The sequence below is a fragment of the Ptiloglossa arizonensis genome, chromosome 10 (assembly GCF_051014685.1).
Source record: "Ptiloglossa arizonensis isolate GNS036 chromosome 10, iyPtiAriz1_principal, whole genome shotgun sequence".
NCBI classification, from domain to species: Eukaryota; Metazoa; Arthropoda; class Insecta; order Hymenoptera; family Colletidae; genus Ptiloglossa; species Ptiloglossa arizonensis.
In genome coordinates, this window is record NC_135057.1 from 15,088,980 (window position 1) to 15,111,494 (window position 22,515).

The following is a 22,515-nucleotide window of genomic DNA, read 5'->3' on the forward strand; positions in this document are numbered from 1 at the left end:
TCGCGTACTCGTCGCGAAAGAAAAACAAAAACGAGAAACAACGACACGGGAGAACGTATCGGGCGAACGCGTCGCAACGCGAATTATATCATCGCGTTAGCGTAACCCTTTCCTTAAACGCCGCGTAACATTTAGGAGTTTATGGATCGATAAATTTCACGTTCGCCGACCGGCTCGACCTCCCAATTTGCCATCCACCGAGTTGACGCGTAAATCAACGATCGTCTCGTTGACCGAGAAATCCTTTCGGCATCTGGCCGGGTTGTGTGTATATCGGCCGTGCCTTTTCTGAAAAAGCGTGTCCTACCGGGAGACGAGGTCGCCGCCGTAATCCGACGTCCGAATGTTTGACAGAATAATTTTCACGTTAGCAGGGTGCATTATGCTCCTTTATGCTCGCGCCTGGCCCTAAGCATTGTCGCTGAAATAAGCCGTATCCCACACCGTACGGCCCCCTCGGCTTTTATGCGCTTTTGCGCGTATACCGTGGCCGCACAAAAACCGGGGAACCCCGACGTATAGTTGCACTTCGAGAAACGGAGACCGAGGAAGGAAGAGGGAGAGATTAGAACCTAAGCCAAACCTCCGCGCCTCGAGAGTCGCGTCGAGTCGCGTCGAGTCGCGTCGAGTCGCGTCGAGTCGCGTCGAGTCGCGTCGGTAGCTTCGTAACCGTGCTCGTACGAGCTATAGATCTCTTCTTCGATACTTTTCTTTTTTTTCTCTTCTTCTTTTTCTTTTCCTCGTTCCTCCCGTACCAGTCCCGCTTCTTTTGCTCGTCTCCTCGTCACGGTATGTTAATCTTGGCTCGCACGAGAACGATCGTACCCGCGTCGCACTGATTAGAAATCCACGAGGCTCGAGACGTTTTACGCGCCCCGTTTCTTCTCCGATGAAAAACTCTTCTTGGTGGAATCGTACGAGGAACTTCTTGGACGCGTTTTTCCCGAGAACGATTTTTCCCTTCGAGGAGATCGAGGCGATAACGCAGCGAGCGTAGGATTCACCGTGTATCGAACGTTTCGATCCGAGGACGAACGATGTTTCGCGACAGAACGCGGACGACCAGCAACGAGATCGATCGAGTCGAAACGATTTCGAACGAGGCGAGGACGGTAGGGACTAGTTGGCCGCGGGAATGCAGCGAGATCGGGCTCACTCTATTTCGAGTCTCCGTCACTCGACACCGAATCGGACAGAATCTGTCAAAAATCTGTCACCCGGCCACAATGGACCGACCCCTACCTCGGAGATTTTACCTACACGATGAAACGAGAACGCGGTGGAAGAAGGACGGGAGACGGCAGGAATGTAAGTAGGTGGGCCCTTGCCACCTATATTTGACACCTTTCGGTCCAATAAAATAAAATGGTTCGGTGGAATGTGGTCCTCCGGTTCGAGACAGAAGTGCCGTTTCCACGCGTGAGACGCGTAATGTCCCTGCGGACCTCGCCGGGACCTCCTCAGTCGTCGACCGAGTTCTCTCCAAGGCCGAGGATAACGTCTCTCGAGCCCGGTGATAAGGGTTAGTCGTTGCCGCGATTTCGATCTCTCTGTCGTTCCTCTCGACTCTCTTGGAATCGAACCGCGAGTATCGCGGGAACGAATCTGATCGATTCCGCGAACGAACGTTTCGTGGAAGCGGCGTGGAGCAACTTCGCGACGCTACTCTGCGCGACGCTACGCGACTCGAGGCGGTTACGGGAACGTTAACACTTCGTAATACCGCGGTACTTTCGAAAGCCTCCGATTCGTTGTACACATCTCGATCGTTGAACCGTGGCCGATACCGCGGCGGTCGAACCATTCCCGCGAACGCGTCCTTTGTGCCGTTCTGATGTATATCTCTGTTATCGATTTTTCGCAACGGGCGCAATGTCTTCGGCATTGTGATCGCTGCACCGGTGGAACCGTTTCGACGATAAATCGTGGCCAACTTTTCAATGCTCGCGCGACGGCTACGTTCGCCGACACGAACTCGCCCCGTTTGTAGTAACGGTAAAATTTTTTCCAACGAAACGGAACAACTTTACGCCGCGTCGAACGTACTTCCAGCGCAATGAAAATACCGCGAAAACGAATCGTAAGGTTCGAGCCGCGCGTAGCTCGCTTCGGTTCGATCGGGCCGTGCCTTTTACACCTTGATGAATAGAGTCGGCGTCCGCGGACACGTGCAACCGCTATAACGCTTACTTTACGATCGATCGTTCGCGGATTTTCAGGACCGTCTCGAGGAATGACTCGACGGAAAACACCCTCCGCATTTACATTCGTCCTAATCCGATAGGCATCGTTCCTCCAGATGTTTCGGAGAGTTGCTTGTTTGTATCGAGATGCGTGGGACAGATATATAATCTGGTCAATTTGACACCCTCATCGAGGGCCTAATGGGTGCTTTCAACCCAGGACGGGCCCAGTTATGCGTACAGCTTTCACGTGACAAACGGCTCCGGACCGTCGCGTCCCATCGTTCGATGCACTCGGACCGACGATCCTCCCTGTCGATTCTCAACCCGCTGTAATTAGAAACTCGCTTTACCAGCAACGGGCGAGTCGATCGTCGCTCGATTCCTTCTTAAATCTACGGTGAACACAATCTCGTGAGGGTGACGGTCACGGGGGTTGGGGGCCGAGTGAAATACGCCGCATCCGTTTCACGAACTGGTGCTCTTCTCTTTCTCCGCTCTCGTGACCAGCGTCGACGGTATCGAGTACATCGGTACCTCGGTGTACTTTTTCGGTGGTAAAAATCTAAAACGAGGCGAGGATTCGTTGTTATGAATAACGACACGATCGTCGCGAGACTCGCGCGCCAGTATACGATACACGTACCTCTGGACGATCGGTGGAAAGTAATTTCTGTCGACGTCCTTCAAGTCGGTCGCGCCAAATATGAAACTGACCAGCGTGCCCACCACCATCACTACCAGAAACCCGGCCAGTGTGTAGTACATGAACGACAGGGTGAAGAGTACGAAAGGTTTCTCCTCGGAAGTCGGTGGAACGGGAACAGTGGTCGTCCGATTGAACGAATTTTCCATGTTCGCGCAATTCTCGTTCGATGTGGGAAGAGGGGTGTAAGTCAATCGTTTCTGAGCGACGTTCACTTGGGCGCCGACGATGATCCAAACCATCAGCAACATGGAGAGTAATCCGCCGGATATGGCGCCTTTCGACGTTGCCCACGGTATTAACATTCCCAGGGTAAAGATGCCCAGCATCGCCCCGGCCGTCACACCGTGGAGAGTCAAGGAAACTTGAAAAATGTCCCCCAAACGAGCCACGAGGAAAACGAGCGCCACGCATACCAGTCCCACCGCGACCACCGTGATCTGAAAGAAGAGAGAAAAAAGAAAGAAAAGGAAATAAAAGAAATCCGTGACTCGCGACGAACGAACGACAGAGTTTCGAGACTCGAGCCAACCGGGTAACCCTTTTCTCGTTCTCTCGTACTTTCATGATAGTCGCAGCTCGGGCCTCTTTGTTGACGCTGTCCGGTAACCAGGGATCGATAAAATCCTCGTAAATCGTGCCAGCCACCGTGTTCAAATTAGCGCTCATCGTCGAGAGACCGGCGCTGACGAGACCGGCGAGAAAGAGTCCGGGAAGTCCTGGAATATCCGCAGCTACGTCCAACACGTAATACGGAAGTAATTGGTCGCTCCTCGAGATTACCTGGGAAACGATCGACGTTCAATTCCGTTAAAATAACCCGCGAACAAGGGACGCGACCGGTCCCGATGGCGCCAAAAACACCAAACAAGGAAACTCACGCGCGTACTTATGGGGTCGCATTTGTGATACCTGGCGTACATTATGAGCCCGGTGAAGACCGACACCCATTTTATGACTATCATGCACACCGCCGTAAACCCTATTGCCCTGAAAGAAAGAAATATAAACGCACGGTTCTCCGTTGCTTTTTTTTTTTCTTTTCTTCTTTACCGTTAACCGTTTCGAGATACTTACTTGTGCGCCTCCCTGATGTTCGGCACCGCCAGAAATCTTTGCATGGACACTTGACTGATACCGAGACCCGCCAACCAAGTCATCGACATTCCCACCGACATACCCCAGAAGGAGTTTCGAATGTCCGGGCTAGGATTCATGCTGTACGAAGAAACAACGATCTCGTTACCGAGCGGCGATTCAACGCGGGTTCGCGAATGGCAAAAGTTGGCCAGATTTCGACGTACTTCCAAAACACGATCCTATTGCCCTCCTCCGCTATCCTCCAAATTTCTGGTACACCGCCCACGGCTATGATACCCAGGGTGAGCACGGCAAAAAGGCTGCCCAACGTTACGGTCATTTGAACGGTATCCGCCCATACCACGGCCTTCAAGCCACCCTGAAGGTTTCAAAACAGAGCCATTTATTTTCGCTCGAACGAAACGTTCCAACGTAACGTAATTGTTTATCTTCTCCCCATTGCGCTTAAACGCGTAACATTGCCTTGTGTCACCTCGATTACCGATACCGTCTCGTGACTCGACAATACAAACATTGCGAATGTTTGACGAAGACTGATACACGCGTCTACACGACGAGACGTACGACTTCGTAGATGACTTCGATAATTTTTTAATCGTATACGATACACCGCGTAAACGGAGCATCGCGCTCGTTCCTTAATATTTCGTAACGTCACGTGTTACCTAGATGATGTTTGTAAACACCGTGAGTCGCCTGCGTTGTCGATTCAACCGTTCTCGAAACGCGTAAGCGAAAGAACGAGAAATTCCGGCGACTTACTATGGTCGTGTAGAATATGCACACGATGCAAATTATCGGCGTGACCAGGTAGAGATTGATCGCTGTCGCCTGGGAGAACGCCAACGCCGGCACGTAGATGATCAAAGGAACGTAAATGACCAACGACAGCGTGTAGAGGAACGATGCGAGGATCCGGACCGATCTCGTGAATCTCATTTCCAAGTACTCGAAAATGCTGTTCAATTGGAGTCGATAAAATACGGGCATGTAGATAAGGGAGACAAGACCGCACGATATGAAGGATGTGAAAACACAGGCCGCGTACTGTGTACCGTACTGATACACTTCGACGGGTATAGCGAGCAAAGAAACTGCCGATATGTGACTGTAATAAAGAAAATGTAAATTAAATCGACAAATTGCGCGTGTAGTTACCACGGTGGTCGTCCCGATCGATCCCTCCTTCCACGGGGGAAACGGTACCGTGAACATATTTCCTTTACCTTGCGATCAGGCTCATGCTAACCGGGAAACAGGACATTGATTTCCCTCCTAGCAAATATTCGGTGGTATTATCCTGTTTCTTGCCGAAGCAGCCGAAATAAATCCCTATCAGGACACTGACCCCCAAGAGACCGCTGAAAAGGGTATAGTCGGTCCATCCGAACGTGAGCTGCTTCAATTCGTGTACGACCATCGTTTCGTTCCCGGCCATTCTAAAAACCCAATAGAAAAATGATCTCGCGCTCGAGAACTCCACGGAACGCGCTTGCACCCGATCTATCGCTGTCGTTGGTAAACTATCGCGACCAATAAACCGTTCTTTTCTCTTACGTTTACGTTACAGCGTTATAAATCTCGCGTTGCGTTAGAGAGAACGGTTACACCTGTTTCGATTAATTTCTTTTCCTATAAATTCGCTCGTACGTTGAATCGTGACTCACTTACGTTGAGAGAAAAAAAAACGAATTACGATAGAATATTTACGACACTCGCGTTTCAAGTTCCCGTTTCTCGACCGACGAGATTTTTAGCTATCGACTCCGATGATTTTTTTTTAATTCCGCCGCACGAATCGATTAATTCGATCGTATAGATATACGAACACGATTTCGTAAGGTCGTAAGTGCTTGGAAAAGTACCCAACGAGATCCACATTCCCACTGACAACGATGACATTCAAACTGATACTATATGTTTAACCGATGTTAGACGAACATCAACCTAATTTACGATAGGCGAGATAAAGTTCTGTTTTTCTCGGTATTCTTCGCTAACATCCTTAAATCGTAGTCTTCGAGCTGAGCCTTGAGTTCTTCTGTAACCGATATCGTCACGACCTTGTTTGTCCAAAATCTATAATAAGAATTTTTCTCGCGTAATGTATCCTTCGTGATAAGAGAGAAAAAGCGAGACACTTTGCGACAAGTAGCTGTATCCTGTCGATAGAAATAGAATATCGTGCCCGTGAATAAAAACGATACCCCGATTCGAACAACGAATGCTTTGCACGTTTATCGAACACCGAGTCTTCAATAACGGTTACAATTTATTTGAACAAATACGTACATCTAACTATACAACGTCGTACAATACTAGAACGAAGTACATTATCGTACATATTTTTATTTTATATACAATGTAGGATCACATATTTCTAAGATACTCCGTATAGCAACCATTCTGTGAATTGTTGGATTCTTTGTTGTCTCTCCGTATCGCTACAGTTACTTAAAAGATCGTCTAGAGTCTTTCTTTCTTCGGGATCGAGTTCCTCCAAAGGATTGAGAGGTTTAATGACCATACTCGGAAGCGTAACGTCGTAGTAGAGAAAAATCTGCAAGTGTTGTTCGTATATTAACGATTTCTTTCGTTTCTCCGCATCTTGAAACAGAGAGGGAGAACAGTTACCTTGTTATTGAAAGTATTGTACACGAGACAAGGTGTTGAAATTCCGGGGGAAACGTTATAATTGCCGGTACAAAATGCTCTGACTGCCTCTTCGAACTGAAAACGTACACTGTTTCGTTGTTGATCCAAGATATAAGTTTGTCCATCCCACGCACAAGCCACTATTTCATCGGAACCGTCACCGGTTACATCTAATCGACACAAAGCAAATATCAGATGATCTACTTGCATTGACCTGAAAAGGAATTATATAAACTGTATAGTATTTAAACCGTTGGAAAATAATGTAAACTTTTTTTTCAATCTTACCACAAAATAACCTCGTCCTTAACCAACATTATCGTCCCGTCTAAAGTAGCAAGAGCGTATGGTTTCCCTTGTAATGAACTTTCTTTGATATTCGTACCAATATCGGTTTTATCCTTTTCTTTTGAACTTTCGGTGTTGTTATTGTTGCTTTTGTCTGGACAGGAAAAGTCTTTGTACGTGGGTAACAGTGAGTCTTTCTCGGTTTTCGTATCGTAATCGCCAAGAATTAAATTCCCTCCCACCAGATTACCATCGACTTGATCCGTATTGGGAGGATCGACTTTTTCAGAAACTTTCTCGACGTTAGAATTTTTTATCGTAAAAATTTTTTCATCCTCTTCCGCTGTATTTAAATCGTTTTTCCTTAGTTCCGATTCTGAATCGTATTTGAAATTTTTATCTCGTCGAATTTCACTTAAAATATTTTGTTTAACCGAAGACCCTTTACAGTCGTAATTCGTCGTTTTATTCTCCACTATACATTCCAGATCTCCTATGATTTCTGTTGATATATTTTGATTGCGCATTCGTGATATTCCCAGCGTTTCGTACTCAACGCAGCTAGCTGCTGATTCGTCGTCTGTTTTATGTGCTTCGTCTTCTGGATGGCATTCTTTAGGATTACACTTAATTCGCATAAACGTTCCACCGGGTTGAGCAACCAATAACGTTGGTGTTCCGTCCGCCATGTGCTAAACAATAATTTTTTTTTTTAATTAACTATTATTCTAAAAGTTATTTTCCAAATTTACCGTACCTGTAACGTAACTGTTCCTATTTGATTGGCACACTCCCATTTATTTAATCCGACTAGTTTTCCCCTTCCTAGTTCTAAATTGCTCGACCATCTGTAAGATCTAACTACACGATCGGTCAAGCCTAATACCATCTCGTTTGCGCCGTCTTTATCCATATCGGCTACTAACACTACTTTTGTATTTGTTGGGATTCTTTGTACATGAACACATTCCATTTTACCAGATAACTCGTTCGTTTCGCTATTACCATCCGTTTGATCCGAACTCTGAGAATTCGTCATATTAACACCCGTTGCGATATCCACGCTCGCATGACCTATGATTTTTATCCAATAATGTTAATTCATAATTTATATTTTTTTTTAATCGTGAAATAATATAATTCTTCGCTCACCGGTCTTGATATCTTGATCGCTTGTATCCTTAGCAGATTGTTGGGCACACGTCGCGTTAATGGTACTGGGATTAACAGATCTAGGACTGTAAAAAATATGTGCCCAGCCATCTCCACAAATTACGACTAAAGCATTTCGTCCGTAATTAAAAATATCCCCTATCGCTACACTAGTCACAAGACCTAAACCAGTTATTTTCTGCCATAACTCTGATCCCTGTTAAACATTGGTTCGAAACAATTTTTATAATATTCGCAGAGTTTGAATTCTCGGCACAAAATTAATCGTAAATAAATAACTCGCTTTGAAAATGTACAGTTCTCCCTCTGCTGTGCCAACAACTAATTCATTGTCGCCGTCGTTGTCTACATCTCCTATTGTTAATCCGTGTCTGCACACAGTCCCAGGTAAATCCCATTGTAGCCTTTTAACAAAACTGACAGCTCTCATTGTTTCCAAATTGAATTTTATATAGACTTTGCTAGATATAACAGGGCATTACGATTCGACGTAGAAGGATAAAGGTATTGCCAGCGTTTAGGTGGCCAAACTATGAAAGTAGCTTTAGCAGTTATTAAACCGATAGAAATCGGTCCAAAGGTATTAGAATCGTACGATTGACCTGTGTGATCTCCTTCTAGCCAACAATGACCTTCTGGTACCTAATGAATAAATACTTTTATTGTCTATTCGAATGGTTCAAAATAAATAAAAAGAGAAAACAAGTCAAATACCTGTAAGATGTCTATCTTATATCCCAGCGTACGTACAATATCTCCGGAAAGTCCAACAACACGTTTAATCAAACTTTCGCTCGGAATTTTGGGCGATGTAACAACTACTATATCACCACGCTGAATATCTTGAGTACGGACTGACCAACGATTCGCGAAAACATAGTCACAATTTGGGAGATCTGGGTTTAAAGTTGGTTGCATAGAAGATCCTTCTACTTTAACTACATAACCAATTATATTGCATAAGGTAATCCCAAAAGGGATGCCTATAAAGAAACCGTGTAGAAATCGTCCTACTACCTTATTCGAACGTACTCGATGATACATATTTATGAATTTATCATGTTCGGATAATGTACGGATAATGTACACAAATGTATGGATGATGAATAAAATTCATTGATAACTTGTTGATCGTATCATATTTCTGTAGGTTAGGTAGGTACGTGTATACAGTCCAATCGAAATAAGATTGTTTTATTCTATTTTTAAAATTTCTATAATACTATGGAATTCAATCTAAAACGGAGAATTTTATCATTTACGAAACAGACTAATTCTCTCATTAAACAAAGTAGATGGAGTTTGTGAGAAATTATATAACTATATCTATATATAGTACGTTATAAAAGTCAAATTAAAAATAAATTCCCATAAAAATATATTTCAAAGTATGCAGATTATATGGAGCTTTATTTTTTCTTCGTACACCAAGAGTATAATTCTGTTGTGAACGAAATTTTAATCAGATGTAAAAATAACAATTGTATAAAATTTAAATATATAATTAGGTTTTGTAGAAAAATATTTTCCATTATTTAATTTAACGGTCGTACTTTACTGGATTAATAAGAAAGACCAAGTTTAATACAATAATACTATTTATTTTTTTAATAACAATATTGAAGGTAACTACTGCACTGAAATTTCTAAGCTTAAAATAGCTTAATTTTTTATTAAATGGACAAGTATGTTTAATAATAAACAAAGAAATATGACTACAAATGTGTCTGTTTCAATAATAATCTGATTATATTTAAAAATAACTTTTCTTCAAAGTAATTTTTCGGTTATTGCGAAATAGTAATTTGCAATAAAATCATGTTATACGAAGTAACATTTTCAATACTTCTACGACTAGGAATCATTTTAAAATCACGAGTAATAAACGTTAATATGTTTCTATAGTTTTCTTAACAATATTTCGCGTTACAAAAAATGCGGTAGCTTTGCATCGTAGAAATATTCTCAAGTGTTTATTTTGAAGTAAAAATTATAATTTTTTTTTAATACAAGTTACAATAAAAATAATAATTTGTATGCATTATTAAATATCGTAACGTGAAGAATAAATTGACGAATCATTTTACTTTCAATGTATATATATTTTTTATATAATTTGTAAACTTAACAATTTTCCGCATTTTTTGCTTATTATGATTTGACAGTCAACTTTGTCTATTTGTACAGATACTATATATAACAGCACTAACAACTTTGCTTGGTAATAATTACAGAAGAAATGAATAGTGTATGTATGTATTATTTACGTATGTACATTACAATACATTATGAACATAACCGTGAAATATTATGCAATTAAACAAATTTTCTAGGTTTTACAAGATATTACGTTGAATTTTTTAATTTTTACATAATAAACAACACATAACCATACATAAGAATAATAAAGATAATAAACTTGCATTTGCATCTAATATACAAGAACTGCACGATTAAGCATAGGTATGAAAATGACAATACTACACACTAAATGACTTTTAAACTACATTATTAAAAAATGTTCATTTAAATATAATTGAAGTACTACATACAGAATGAGCCATATAAAATTAATCATTTAATATTAATAAAAAATAAACAGAACAATTTACAATTAAGTTTCTGATATAATAAAAAAATACTAGACAGCATTAAACACAAACGACTGGCATGTGCACAAGCATACAGATCAGTGCTTGCCAATCACTATACCCAATTGAGAATAAGTATCATAATGGTGTTGAAAATTGTAGTATCTGTTGACTGTACTATAATTTTGTGGTCTTCACGGTACAATGACATTATTAGACATGTACATGAAACACTGCCTCTTACTTGGCCCCTCTGTTTAATAAATTTCTGATTCTATGAAACATAGAATGCAACAGGCAATAATGTAAGCATGCAGTAAATTCGAGTCTTAAGAAATTAAGTGTTTGGCAGTGCTCGACCAACATACTATAACGTCTGTTGTTACATTTGTCCATCCTTGTGTTATTCCTTCCTCGTAAAACCATGTAAATTTCAATGATTGGTAAACACTGATTTAATTGATCATTAGTCTGTTATTTTAGTTTCTTTTAGTCTGCAACGTTTTTTCACTATAAGGCAACCTGTTGTCAACTTCATCTTTTTTCGCTTCTAGTTCTTCTTTATCTTTGTCTATATACATTTCAATCTCTTCTTCATCTTCGCCTATTTCCATTTCTTCTCCATCTTCGCCCATTTCTACTTCTTCTTCATCTTCCCCCATTTCTACTTCTTCTTCATCTTCACCTATTTCCACTTCTTCTTCATCTTCGTCATCGCTTACTTCTACTTCAACTTCTTCTTCATCTTCGTCACCGCTTACTTCCACTTCTACTTCAACTTCTTCTTCATCTTCGTCACCGCTTACATCTACTTCAGCTTCTTCGTCTTCGGCATCGCTTACTTCTACATCTGCTTCTTCGTCTTCGCTTTCATCTATTTCTATTTCTACTTTTTCATTTTCGCCCGTTTTTATTTTCGCTTCTTCGTCTTTGCTTAGTTCCACTTCCATTATTTCTTCATCCTCAATTTTGCCAGTTTTCACTTCTACTGCTTCATCTTTATCTATTCCCACCTCTTTTCTTTCGTGCTCTTCATTTACATCACCACGAGTTTCTTTTTTATCTTGTATCTTTCCTTCTTCCCTACTTTCGATTGTTCTAATGTTTGACTCTTTTTCCGCGCCATCCATATTCAAGACATTTCCTGTTTCCCACACTTCCTGATTTTCTTCTTCAGATTCCTAGTTTAATGGAGTAATATTAAACACTTTTAATTTCATTATTCTGATACAAGATGTCTAACTTTTATACCTAAATTGTGTAATTGTAAACTCTGTGGAACTCTTGTAAAAATAATAACTAAATGTATAATTGCTAAATGCGTTTAGTTAGTTCAATTAAGTGAGTGTCATTTATAGTTTCTTAAACAAAATCATAAAGCAGTTGCAGAATAATACAAAATTATTGACGTCGTTTCCAAAATTATAATTATTAATATTTGCGGCAATAATAAAAGTGTGAAATGTATGATGTATAGAGCTTAAACTAAAGTGAGTAGATTAGTAACAAATCCAATGCATAATATAAATTAGATGTTAATATCTGAAACAAATCACAGAGTGTAAGTGATTATTATTGCATAATAATGACACATTAGTGCTGAATTTATGCAAGTTATTACTAAAAACAGAATTTTTTTTATATTTCATATAGTTCCTGTGATTTGCCATTTTTATAATAAGTAATCTATACAGAAGCAAACAATTAAATGAATAAAAGAATCACCAAATAAAACAAGGCTCCGCAGATTCATTTGATTCTGTTGGTAATCTAATGTTTTCTTACAGCTGCATTTTGGTCGAGACTGATGAGGGAGAGGGTCATTTTGCCTGAGAGTACGACAGGTGCTTCTGCATCCTCTTCTACTTTTTGAGCTTGTGTTTTCGAATCTGTTACGAGTAATTCACATTGTGGAGGAAGTGCACCTTCTAAATAGATCGGTTTAGGCGGTGTTTTCTCCCTCTCAATATGACTAAAACAATTATATTCTAATTATTAAGAGTTTTATCTTAACAAACGTATTATTCGGATTACCATTACCTAGGTGAAATAGGTATTATAGGAGTAGTAGGTCTACTACCCTTACCCTCACAACTAGCTGTCATTTCCATACCCATGACTTTAACGGTTGGTGAATTTTCTATATTTTCTACTTCTTCATCTGTTTTACTATGATCAGTCTGGACAACGGTATCGTCCTGAAAAACATAATTACACACTCTTTTAACACAAAGTAGATATAAATGTATGTTGTGTTTAACGAATACTATGCTATAAAGATTAATACTCATAAATCAATGGCAAAGTAAATTTTATTAATCTCTTTTGGAGTCATAATATACTATTTGCATAAAAATCACACTTTTTGAAAAAGTATAAAATGTCCATGCTGTGCTATTTAAAAAAAAATCGTATGTATAACAATACGTGACAATTAATAGTAACGTACTAACGTACTATTAATAAAATGCATCAACATGTACAAAAATCAAGTTGATATTTTCAATAAAGAAAACAAAAATTTGCACAGGAAGTTGTTTGCCATATGTTTTAGTACATTTGTTACAAATAGCCTCATACATTATTTAAATCAATTTCTAAAAGTATTAGACATTGTTACTGCGGGATTGGATCCCTAGTATCTCAATACATAAGCCTTAAACACAATAAATGTATTATAATAAACTTTTGGTTACTCTTGTTAGAAAACTTTTGAGGCAAAGAATATACCTTAGATGAGCGATCGACCCCTGCCAGATCTTTGGACTTTGGAGGCCCATCTACTATTTAAATGTAAAAATAAGAACTATGAATTCTATAACTTAATCGATTCGTTTACTTAAATGCTTGTAACGAGTATTTCACTCAGCTAAAATATGAGTATGCACTTTTTACAAAGACGAAGATTTAAAACATTAATTATCAATAATTTAGAAACGGTTATCCAGAAGCATTGAAATATAGAAGAAGCAAAATTTTGAAGATTTTGTATGAAATGTACAATATGTATATATAACGTACAATAGGATAGGTAAAGCTTGAAACGCAATCAGAACACAACAACGTGCACATTTCTAACGGCTAAGAAACTGAAAATGTATATTGCTTCAAAATTAATCTAGTAAACCTTGAGTTCTTGTTGTGAGCTTGGACTATGCATAACCGAACGTGATATGTTGCCCATCTGGACAACAATTCTTTCCATGGCTGCTTCGGTCTCGACCAAACGTCGTCTCAGTTGATCTATCTCTATGTCTCCTGCCGCTTCTTGTGTTCCAGCATGTATAACATTACCAAATGTGTTCAGATACTGTACACAAGTACTTACAATATTTGTAATTTCAGTCTAACATTTTTTCTTTTTAATCAAATTCATGATATAGATACGTGTGTGTTCTAATTGTGCAAACCTTGCATCATGCAACACCATTTAAAAATCTGATTAGATACTCAAAAAAACATGTACCTTATTTTTCAGTATTTCTTTAAAGGAAATAGCTTTCAAGGAAAACACTGCATTAATGATAATATAAATTAAGTGTCATTAATAATTTTTAAACATAGAAAAAACTTACGATCCTTTAACTCTTCTATGGTTGGTGCAGATCTCTGAGGTGATGCTGATCTTTCTTTTTGATAATGCATTGTGCCACCAGTCATTGCAGTAGCAAAGGCTTCTGGACTAAATACCATTTTTCGAAATTCTTTTTCTGCTGCAGCTCCTGGATATTCCGAAATAATTTCACTATCCGAACTTTTCTTCAGCACCTAATAAAGCAATAATTAATTTTTTCACCTATCATAAATGCTATAATAAAAAAGGAGTATAAAATTTGATAAATCATCTACCTTGACAATTGTGTAGAGAAAGAAAAGTACAATGCCTAAAGTATATAGAGGCATAATAATTCCCATTGTACCACTCCCTTTTGGTGCAGGAACAACATGTCCTGCACCTCCTAAGGGTGGTCTCATTTTTGGCACAACATGATCAGGTCTATCTACCACTTTTGGTACAATGTGAGAGGAAGGTATAGCTCTACCACGTTCTCTCAATGCAGGATGTAGACCACCTTCATGGGGTGGTGTACGTCGTTCTTGTCGTATTGTAACTGAAAATATAAATATTATTTTTTAAGATAGTATTCGAGTCGCCTGTATAGAATGAGCAAGCCCCAAAACTTGGTCACATTTATTTTAATTGTAACGAATTTCATAGAAATAGTGTTAGCCTGTAATTTTTGGAAGGGGTCATTACATAGGTGTATTTGAAACTATGACTATAGGCCAAACTTATCCCCGTCTACTCATCGGTAGTTATGCTTGCTCTTTTGGCAACTTGCCAAGATAGAAAGGATAACTTGAAACTTATTTTCCATACATAATTGGTAAGATTGTTAGCATAAAAATTAAGGTTTTTAATAGCTATGTAAATTATTAGTAGTATTAATATATTTTCAATAATCTAGCTTATATTAAAAATCTAACAAAACTGCACATGCTATATTTTATTAGTAATTGTTATAAAAAATTTTGAAAAAAATAGCCTTTTATAATTCTTACTGTGCGGCATTAAAATATGGTATCTGATGAGGTGTGGAGTTCCTAACTGAGAAAGGGGTATACCAAAATGCATTTTAAGGCAGAGGGATCCATTAAATGATCTGATTTCTTCCAAAACTTGTTTATAAGATTTTCCCAAGCGTTCCCTTTCCGCAAGAAATGTAGATAAATCTATGCCACATCTGGCTAAAATTTCTTCCCTACACAAGCTTGCACTTTGTGGTGTCAGTTTTATAGTTTTGAGAACATCCCTTACTCGTGGATCAACTTCATGATGCTTCAATATGTTCTGACATATTTCATACATAATATCCGCAGCATTGACATCGCTTTCAAATATTACGTCACAGCATGCTAATAAATATTTGTGAATATAATTTGTTGATGAAAAAAAACGAAAACTTTACTAAAGCATATTTTACATATTTGGATAATTAACTTCAAATATTGCTAATTGAATATTATAAAAAGAGAAAGCAAAATTGCAATTATGCACATACTACTATTATTATACTTAAATCGTTCATTTTCTATCAAAAGTTCAATAACAATAACAATAACAATAACAATAACAATAATCAAATAGAATTCAGTGAATCAAAAGAAGATTTACACAAATATATCCTTAATGTTTAATTTTATAGACACGATAAAATCTTACCAGAGCTATCGGATGTGTGATGTGGGGTGACAGATGCTGTGAGCATAGGATAAAAAATTTTCGGCCATAATACCGCGAAGCATCCGGCCACAATGGCTAGAATAAAGATCGTCTTTCGTGGACCGAAATCCGTTATCTCAGCCATATTCGTAAATTTGTCGTTCGTATAACTTTCGCAATTTCGATAAAAAGTAAAACGATTGCAGGTCTCCCGCTATCACGTCCAGGGATCGCAAGCGGTTGTAAGACACAGCGCACTGTCGTCTGCTATTTCTGTCAGAGGACAGGGCTGTCCCTATCAGCTTTTGCTCCTAAAATATTTTTTCTTAAATTACATTTAAAGAAATTGTAACAAATTTTATGTTATAATTTTGAAAGGAAAGTTTAAAAAATGGAAAACTTTTGTAGTTTGCGTTTCGCATCGTAGAATAAGTTACATATAAAAAAACATTGATTAAAGATGAAAAATCTCAACACAGATGCTTTATTCAAAAATTTATAATGTCTTATATTTCAATACTGACTAATTGCCAGTAATAATTCTGAATTAATAGCACACGATTATTAAATTTTAATGCATAATTTTATCAAAGTACTATCCTCTTGTCCTAGGGTTAACACACTTTACTTGTTACAAGAATGAGCCAAAAAGCTGGCCAGAAATAGCAGGTTCTGGCAATGTCACACAGGGAAACAGGGAGACCTTGTCCGATAGGTGGAAGACAGAAATATGTACAACTTGTAGCTACTTGTCTTGCTTTCATTTATTTACAGAACACATTGTACAGAAACATGCACGAAGGAAATGACTCATTTAAAAAGTTCTAAAGTCTGTGATGTTCCAACGATTACTTGAGGAATTTATTCTGGACCACCTCTCTGTAAAAGAAAAATTCATTTAACGCAAGATGTCTCTTTCAGTCGAAAGATATTGAAAAAGCTACTGAGTGTATTTGAAGATTATTAACTTATTTTTCATCATAATTTATCTTTCTACACTATATTGTGCACATAAATGAAAATGAATAATTATATTAAGTTACGTGATCTGTAACATATAGAATAACAATATACTTGCATTAATATACGCAATTTCTTTCTCGTCTATGGATCGCCTTTGAAATCGTGGAGGAAGATAAATATCCTCTATCGTTGGTAGAACGGTCACATTTGGGCCCGTTGCACCAACTTTATTTTGTTGTGTCGTCGCCGTCCCTGAATGCGCAGGCGATGTGGTCGTCGCACCTGCGGTTACTAACCAAGAACAACAGGATTTCAGTCGACATTTTCAACGAAAACATTCAATAATTATTAATTTGGCCTTACCTCTGTTAATTCCACCTTTACGGAATTTAATCATCGGCATATGAGGTTTTACTACCTACAAAAATTTACTTTCTGTAGATTATAAATTTGTCCATTGAATGCATAGGTTAACATTTGATACATCTTTATTATAATTATACCGATACACTAACCTTCCAACCAGTACTTGCCATCATAATATTTGTTTCAAATCTATCCGTCTAATGAAAGAGCTAAATTTCGTCTGCAGCAGTTTCGTATTTGTCCACTTTGAACCTTTGGGTAGATGGCGTTTTTTGACATACTTTAGCGGGTACAAAATAATTGCCAAATACTTTTACGGGTGCAAAATTTTGACGGTTGTTTATACGATACAGGCGTAAAATTTATTTCGCTCGATGTACACCTTTTCCATTTCAAATATCAAGAGTGTGCGATGCATTAGACGAATGCAGCGTCATCACACCGTGTAGTAAAATTTTGTTAAAATTAACCCTTTTGATCTTGACAATATGCATACATATGCATGTATGGTCGAGTCAATAATTTTATGACATAATGTGTGTGTATATACATATATATTCACACATTTGTGTTACGTATATGAATCCAGATATAATTTATAAAACTAATTACTTATACTTCTCAATGTTTTTCTACACCTACGTTTAGAACTTATTAGAAAATTAAAAAAAGTCAAAAAAAATTCGATCGAAAGTAAAAGTTAATTTTTCGGTCCAAAAGAATTTAATAATTCAAATTAAAAATAATAAGAGTTGGATAGTTGACATACGTTATATTTCGCTTCTAGCAATCAATAAAATTGACACTAATCAGTTATTTCTTGCGTTTATTTAACTTTACATCTACATTCTAATACTTTACGTAGAGCTTTCGAAATAGACATTCATAATAAAACAAAATACACATACGATGATGATAATAATAATAAAGTGTACTTTATTGTAAGTTTAACTTATTTCAAGGATTTTTGGCATTTAAAGAAAATTTGGTATGATAAATTAAGTAAGATTTATATGATACAGAAAATGAAAATGAGAATGAGAATGAAAATGGTTATCAATATACCACATAAAACGTGGTTTATTTAGACAGTCTGTTAATGACTACAATGACATTAATTTCTTAAGTTCTAATCAGATCTTAAATCTAATCTACTTCTTCCATTCGAGAAGCATCCTCTGCGATTTCAACGTCCGGAACATTTTCGACTTGCTGGTCTTCCGTTGCAGGTTCCTCTTCATCAATACCAAGACCCAACTTGATCATTCTATAAATTCTAGCAGCGTGAACTTGCGGTTCGTCCAAAGTAAAACCTGAGGAAAGAAGCGCCGTCTCGAACAATAAGATCACCAAATCTTTGACCGCCTTGTCACTCTTGTCAGCTTCGGCTTTTTGTCTGAGAGTTTCAATGATAGCATGATCTGAATTGATTTCAAGGTGCTTCTTTGCTGACATGTATCCCATAGTAGATGCGTCTCTAAGAGCTTGGGCTTTCATAATCCTTTCCATGTTGGCGGTCCAACCGTACTGCGAAGTAACTATACAGCACGGTGAATCTACCAAACGGTTGGATACTACGACCTTTTCAACTTTGTTGTCAAGAATATTTTTCATTACTTTGCAGAGTTGTTCGAACTTGGCTTTGTCTTCCTCTCGCTTCATTTTCTCCTCTTCGTCTTCGGGAAGTTCCAATCCCTCTTTGGTTACGGATACCAATTGTTTTCCATCGAATTCTTTCAGTTGTTGTACTACGTATTCGTCAATGGGTTCGGTCATATAGACGACTTCGAAACCACGTTTCTTCACACGTTCGACAAAGGAACTGTTTGCAACTTGTTCCTTGTTCTCTCCAGTGATGAAATAAATGTGTTTCTGGTTGTCCTTCATTCTGCTTATATAGTCCTTGAGAGAGCAAGCTTCGTCTCCAGAAGCGGAAGTATTGTACCTAAGAAGGTCTGATAATTTACTGCGATTAGCACTGTCTTCGTGTATACCTAATTTAATATTTTTGCTGAATTGCTCGTAGAATTTCTTGTAGTTGTCCTTGTCCTCTGTGAGTTCCTCGAACAGTTCCAAGCATTTCTTGACAAGGTTTTTACGAATAACCTTTAAGATTTTGTTTTGTTGAAGCGTCTCTCGAGAAATGTTTAGAGGAAGATCTTCACTGTCGACTACTCCCTTTATGAAGTTCAGATACTCTGGAATCAGTTCTTCGCAGTTATCCATAATGAATACTCTTCTTACGTACAGTTTAATGTTGTTTTTCCTTTTCTTGTTTTCAAAGAGATCAAACGGCATACGACGAGGAACAAAAAGTAAAGCCCTGAATTCTAACTGGCCTTCAACCGAGAAATGTTTCACAGCCAAATGGTCTTCCCAATCGTTGGTCAAGGATTTGTAAAATTCACCGTATTCTTCTTGGGCGATATCATCGGCATTTCTAGTCCAGATAGGTTTCGTTTTATTCAGTTCTTCGTCTTCCGTGTACTTCTCCTTGATGATCTTCTTTTTCTTCTTTTTCTCGTCCTTTTCATCAGCTTTGTCGTCCTCTCCGACATTTTCGACTTTTGGTGTAGAATCATCCTTGTCTTTCGTCTCTTCTAGCTCTTCAGCCTCGTCTTCGCTTAGTTCCTTTTCACGTTCCTTTTGTACGACTAATTTAATCGGATAACCGATAAATTGGGAATGTTTCTTAACAATTTCCTTAATTTTACTTTCCTCCAAGTACTCGGTTTGATCGTTTTTAACGTGCAGAACAATTTTGGTTCCACGTCCCAGTGGTTCACCTGGATCGGGTCTGACAGTGAACGATCCACCGGCACTGGACTCCCATAGGTATTGTTCGTCGTCGTTGCTTTTGGAAACGACCGTAACCTTATCCGCTATAAGATAGGCTGAATAGAAACCTACGCCAAACTGACCGATCATGGATATATCTGCGCCGGCCTGAAGAGCTTCCATGAACGCCTTGGTGCCAGATTTAGCGATCGTACCAAGATTGTTGACCAAGTCAGCCTTTGTCATACCGATGCCAGTATCGATAACAGTCAGGGTGCCATCGTTACTGTCAGGAATAATCTTAATGTACAACTCTTTACCACTGTCGAGCTTAGACGGATCCGTCAAAGATTCGTAGCGTATTTTATCAAGAGCATCGCTAGAGTTGGAAATCAATTCTCTAAGGAAAATTTCCTTATTGGAGTAAAAAGTATTGATGATCAAGGACATAAGTTGAGCGATCTCTGCCTGAAAGGCAAAGGTCTCCACATCACCTCCTTCGGTTTCCATTTGCGTAGGCATCTAAGATAAACAGCAAAGAAGAAAGTTAACCATTTACTCGTTGCGGTTATAACAACATTCGTAGAAAATATTTTTGATATTTCTTTCATTCTTGTTTTTGCCACCATAATTATCTTTATACGTCGAATAAAAAGTATTTTGTACGTAACGTATACGGAGCACGTTGACAAAATTTATAAAAAGTAAAGACACTATTGCGCGAATAAAACACGTGGTCCGTGAATTGCAAATTATTTATCGAAAAGAAGCAATCACGAAGACGAAGCAAAAACGATCGATTCGAGAATAATAATTTATAAGAAAAATATAAAATTTTCTCAAACGTTTGATCGAAAACAAACGCGATGAAAAATCCAACACTCAACTATAATTAAAACGACGCTTTTCCAATTTGCAATGTACGAAATGCGGCAGATATTTTTCCGAATACACTAAAAAGCACTAAATATTTATTTAATAAGAAATTTAATTCAATTGTACCTTGATGTCCAATTAAATCGATGTTAAAATACTCTCGTCAGGAATACACGAACGCAGGGTCGGGCACCTGGCACTTTATCGAATGGAGTGGCGCGTCGATAGGTTCCGCTTTATATACCCAGTAAAACTCGAGAATATTCTAGAACGTTCTAGAACATTATTACTTCCTTGGACGTTCCATATCCGGTGGAATTTAAATCCATTTCGGCAATTTTTAACCGACAAGCATCTTTCGTTCGTCGTAACGTTGTCCTTTGTTCTCAAAAAATACAGACACGTGATTTTCCTTTGATCGGCCGCGAACATCGTCGATTCCAACGATAAAAATTGCGTCAGCTCTTTTTTCCCTTAACGTGGTACTTCCGGTATTTGTTCGATCAGAATGACTCGGACACTATTGGGCATGTTTGAACACGCAAATGAGACAACGATCGTGAAAATGGTTTCTATTAAATTGCGATTCGATCGTTTCGCGGGGTATCGTCGTTGTTTGTTGCGAAAGATCGAATACCAGCCATTTTCCACTTTCGCCGGGGGGAACGATTCACGAACGCATCGTTGGATCGATCCGTTTCGTTCGTCGTGCACAGGGAAACGGGATTCCCGAGATCGCATTATTCGAATGGAAATTATTTTCTCGTTCCCGAACAATTTCGTTCAAAGTCCGCATACGTCATCGTTTGCCGTTTCAATCGAAAACCATGGAAAGCGTTCCATTCTGGAACATTCTTCGCGCTGCGTCTGCGTAGGTGTACTCGACGAACGAAGCATTCTTCCTAACCGCAATTTATCCACTATAGCGAGTCACGAATTATCGCGAATGGGTACGCGTTCCGGAAGCTTCGAAATCGTTGAGAAATAAAACGCGCTAGGCTCCATTCGGAAATCGAAATTGAACCACTCGGTTGAGCGTTGCCCGTAATGTTTTATCGCGGGAAAAAGGACACTAGAAATACACATATATAGGGGAATTGTAAGGGGACGGTGACCGAGCAATCGACGCGACGGAAAGAATTCGTAAAAACCGCGAAAGTCCAGTCGGTATCGAACTCTGTTCCATGTATCGGAACGTGGCGCCCTCTGAGGTTGTTACAAATAAATGAATCGTGCCCACATTTGCCGTCAGGAGTCGGTGGAATTGAAATTTTGCTCGACAAATGTAAGAGCGTGGTAGCTTTTGCGCGTCGATCTTTGGTAAACACATTTCGGCCGGTCGTAGCGATCCTATACGCCTTCCACTGCGTTAAAAATAGAAATTTGCCCGTCCCGTCTCGCGTTCGTGTACCTTTTTATCATGGAATCGATCAGGAAAAGCGTAAGAATCGTATCGATATTTCGGTAACCCGGTAAACGAGTTTCCCGACGATCGAGACGTATCCTACGACGGGTAAACGCAAATTGTATTATTCCCGGTTTTCTCGAAACGCGTAGCAATATCACCGCGTAGAGGTAGAAATATCGGTGCTCGTAAATTCTGAAAAGTTC

General features: G+C 38.9%; 6 protein-coding genes across 7 annotated transcripts; all 6 read right to left on the reverse strand.

The window, feature by feature from the left end:
* Positions 1-1,173: 1,173 nt before the first annotated feature.
* LOC143151821 (sodium-coupled monocarboxylate transporter 1) lies at positions 1,174-5,428 on the reverse strand. Its single transcript, XM_076321264.1, has 13 exons — positions 5,217-5,428; positions 4,753-5,098; positions 4,194-4,348; positions 3,967-4,107; positions 3,771-3,879; positions 3,451-3,672; positions 2,830-3,329; positions 2,660-2,748; positions 2,537-2,578; positions 2,425-2,495; positions 2,266-2,381; positions 1,667-1,955; positions 1,174-1,605 (listed from the first exon to the last, which is right to left on the reverse strand). The coding sequence occupies exons 1-13, from the start codon at positions 5,426-5,428 to the stop codon at positions 1,174-1,176; spliced, it is 2,724 nt and encodes a 907-aa protein (XP_076177379.1).
* Positions 5,429-6,202: 774 nt separating this feature from the next.
* On the reverse strand, positions 6,203-8,536 carry LOC143151940 (KICSTOR complex protein ITFG2). The gene is made up of 6 exons (XM_076321484.1): positions 8,390-8,536; positions 8,086-8,302; positions 7,691-8,007; positions 6,934-7,625; positions 6,625-6,859; positions 6,203-6,550 (listed from the first exon to the last, which is right to left on the reverse strand). Exons 1-6 carry the CDS (start codon positions 8,534-8,536, stop codon positions 6,371-6,373), a joined length of 1,788 nt encoding a protein of 595 aa, XP_076177599.1. The 3' UTR covers positions 6,203-6,370.
* A 17-nt stretch (positions 8,537-8,553) lies between these two features.
* On the reverse strand, positions 8,554-9,353 carry LOC143151941 (mitochondrial inner membrane protease subunit 2). Its single transcript, XM_076321485.1, has 2 exons — positions 8,821-9,353; positions 8,554-8,748 (listed from the first exon to the last, which is right to left on the reverse strand). The coding sequence occupies exons 1-2, from the start codon at positions 9,148-9,150 to the stop codon at positions 8,554-8,556; spliced, it is 525 nt and encodes a 174-aa protein (XP_076177600.1). The 5' UTR covers positions 9,151-9,353.
* A 1,309-nt stretch (positions 9,354-10,662) lies between these two features.
* Ric-3 (RIC3 acetylcholine receptor chaperone) lies at positions 10,663-16,252 on the reverse strand. Of its 2 annotated transcripts, none has more exons than XM_076322525.1 (8): positions 15,922-16,252; positions 15,261-15,614; positions 14,547-14,809; positions 14,273-14,465; positions 13,825-13,964; positions 12,738-12,895; positions 12,483-12,669; positions 10,663-11,878 (listed from the first exon to the last, which is right to left on the reverse strand). In XM_076322525.1, the coding sequence occupies exons 1-8, from the start codon at positions 16,064-16,066 to the stop codon at positions 11,177-11,179; spliced, it is 2,142 nt and encodes a 713-aa protein (XP_076178640.1). In that variant the 5' UTR covers positions 16,067-16,252; the 3' UTR covers positions 10,663-11,176. The 2 variants fall into 2 exon arrangements, with proteins under 2 accessions (XP_076178640.1, XP_076178641.1); XM_076322526.1 differs by lacking the exon at positions 13,825-13,964 and adding an exon at positions 13,428-13,480 and having other exon boundaries at positions 15,922-16,247.
* Positions 16,253-16,667: 415 nt separating this feature from the next.
* LOC143152422 (alpha-ketoglutarate dehydrogenase component 4) lies at positions 16,668-17,727 on the reverse strand. The gene is made up of 4 exons (XM_076322527.1): positions 17,400-17,727; positions 17,248-17,302; positions 17,000-17,175; positions 16,668-16,800 (listed from the first exon to the last, which is right to left on the reverse strand). Exons 1-4 carry the CDS (start codon positions 17,421-17,423, stop codon positions 16,783-16,785), a joined length of 273 nt encoding a protein of 90 aa, XP_076178642.1. The 5' UTR covers positions 17,424-17,727; the 3' UTR covers positions 16,668-16,782.
* Positions 17,728-18,059: 332 nt separating this feature from the next.
* LOC143152419 (heat shock protein 83) lies at positions 18,060-21,185 on the reverse strand. The gene is made up of 2 exons (XM_076322524.1): positions 21,031-21,185; positions 18,060-20,550 (listed from the first exon to the last, which is right to left on the reverse strand). Exon 2 carries the CDS (start codon positions 20,548-20,550, stop codon positions 18,397-18,399), a length of 2,154 nt encoding a protein of 717 aa, XP_076178639.1. The 5' UTR covers positions 21,031-21,185; the 3' UTR covers positions 18,060-18,396.
* Between the last annotated feature and the right edge of the window lie 1,330 nt (positions 21,186-22,515).

What these genes read in the sequence shown, in the direction of transcription:
- LOC143151821 (XM_076321264.1), bottom strand. Translation starts at nt 5,428, where the DNA reads ATGGCCGGGAACGAAACGATGGTCGTACACGAATTGAAGCAGCTCACG. An exon ending in AACATCAGGGAGGCGCACAA is followed by an intron (nt 3,880 to 3,966) that starts GTAAGTATCTCG and finishes TCTTTCTTTCAG; the next exon opens with GGCAATAGGGTTTACGGCGG. An exon ending in CCTATCGGATTAGGACGAAT is followed by an intron (nt 1,956 to 2,265) that starts GTAAATGCGGAG and finishes CGGCGAACGTAG; the next exon opens with CCGTCGCGCGAGCATTGAAA.
- LOC143151940 (XM_076321484.1), bottom strand. Translation starts at nt 8,536, where the DNA reads ATGAGAGCTGTCAGTTTTGTTAAAAGGCTACAATGGGATTTACCTGGG. An exon ending in GAGAACTGTACATTTTCAAA is followed by an intron (nt 8,303 to 8,389) that starts GCGAGTTATTTA and finishes AATGTTTAACAG; the next exon opens with GGATCAGAGTTATGGCAGAA. An exon ending in TAGGAACAGTTACGTTACAG is followed by an intron (nt 7,626 to 7,690) that starts GTACGGTAAATT and finishes ATTATTGTTTAG; the next exon opens with CACATGGCGGACGGAACACC.
- LOC143151941 (XM_076321485.1), bottom strand. Translation starts at nt 9,150, where the DNA reads ATGTATCATCGAGTACGTTCGAATAAGGTAGTAGGACGATTTCTACAC. An exon ending in ATAAGATAGACATCTTACAG is followed by an intron (nt 8,749 to 8,820) that starts GTATTTGACTTG and finishes TTTATTCATTAG; the next exon opens with GTACCAGAAGGTCATTGTTG.
- Ric-3 (XM_076322525.1), bottom strand. Translation starts at nt 16,066, where the DNA reads ATGGCTGAGATAACGGATTTCGGTCCACGAAAGACGATCTTTATTCTA. An exon ending in CATAGAAGAGTTAAAGGATC is followed by an intron (nt 13,965 to 14,272) that starts GTAAGTTTTTTC and finishes CTGGAACACAAG; the next exon opens with AAGCGGCAGGAGACATAGAG. An exon ending in GTCTCGACCAAAATGCAGCT is followed by an intron (nt 11,879 to 12,482) that starts GTAAGAAAACAT and finishes CCATTAAACTAG; the next exon opens with GAATCTGAAGAAGAAAATCA.
- LOC143152422 (XM_076322527.1), bottom strand. Translation starts at nt 17,423, where the DNA reads ATGATGGCAAGTACTGGTTGGAAG. An exon ending in TGGCAAGTACTGGTTGGAAG is followed by an intron (nt 17,303 to 17,399) that starts GTTAGTGTATCG and finishes AAATTTTTGTAG; the next exon opens with GTAGTAAAACCTCATATGCC. An exon ending in TAAAGGTGGAATTAACAGAG is followed by an intron (nt 17,176 to 17,247) that starts GTAAGGCCAAAT and finishes GTTCTTGGTTAG; the next exon opens with TAACCGCAGGTGCGACGACC.
- LOC143152419 (XM_076322524.1), bottom strand. Translation starts at nt 20,550, where the DNA reads ATGCCTACGCAAATGGAAACCGAAGGAGGTGATGTGGAGACCTTTGCC.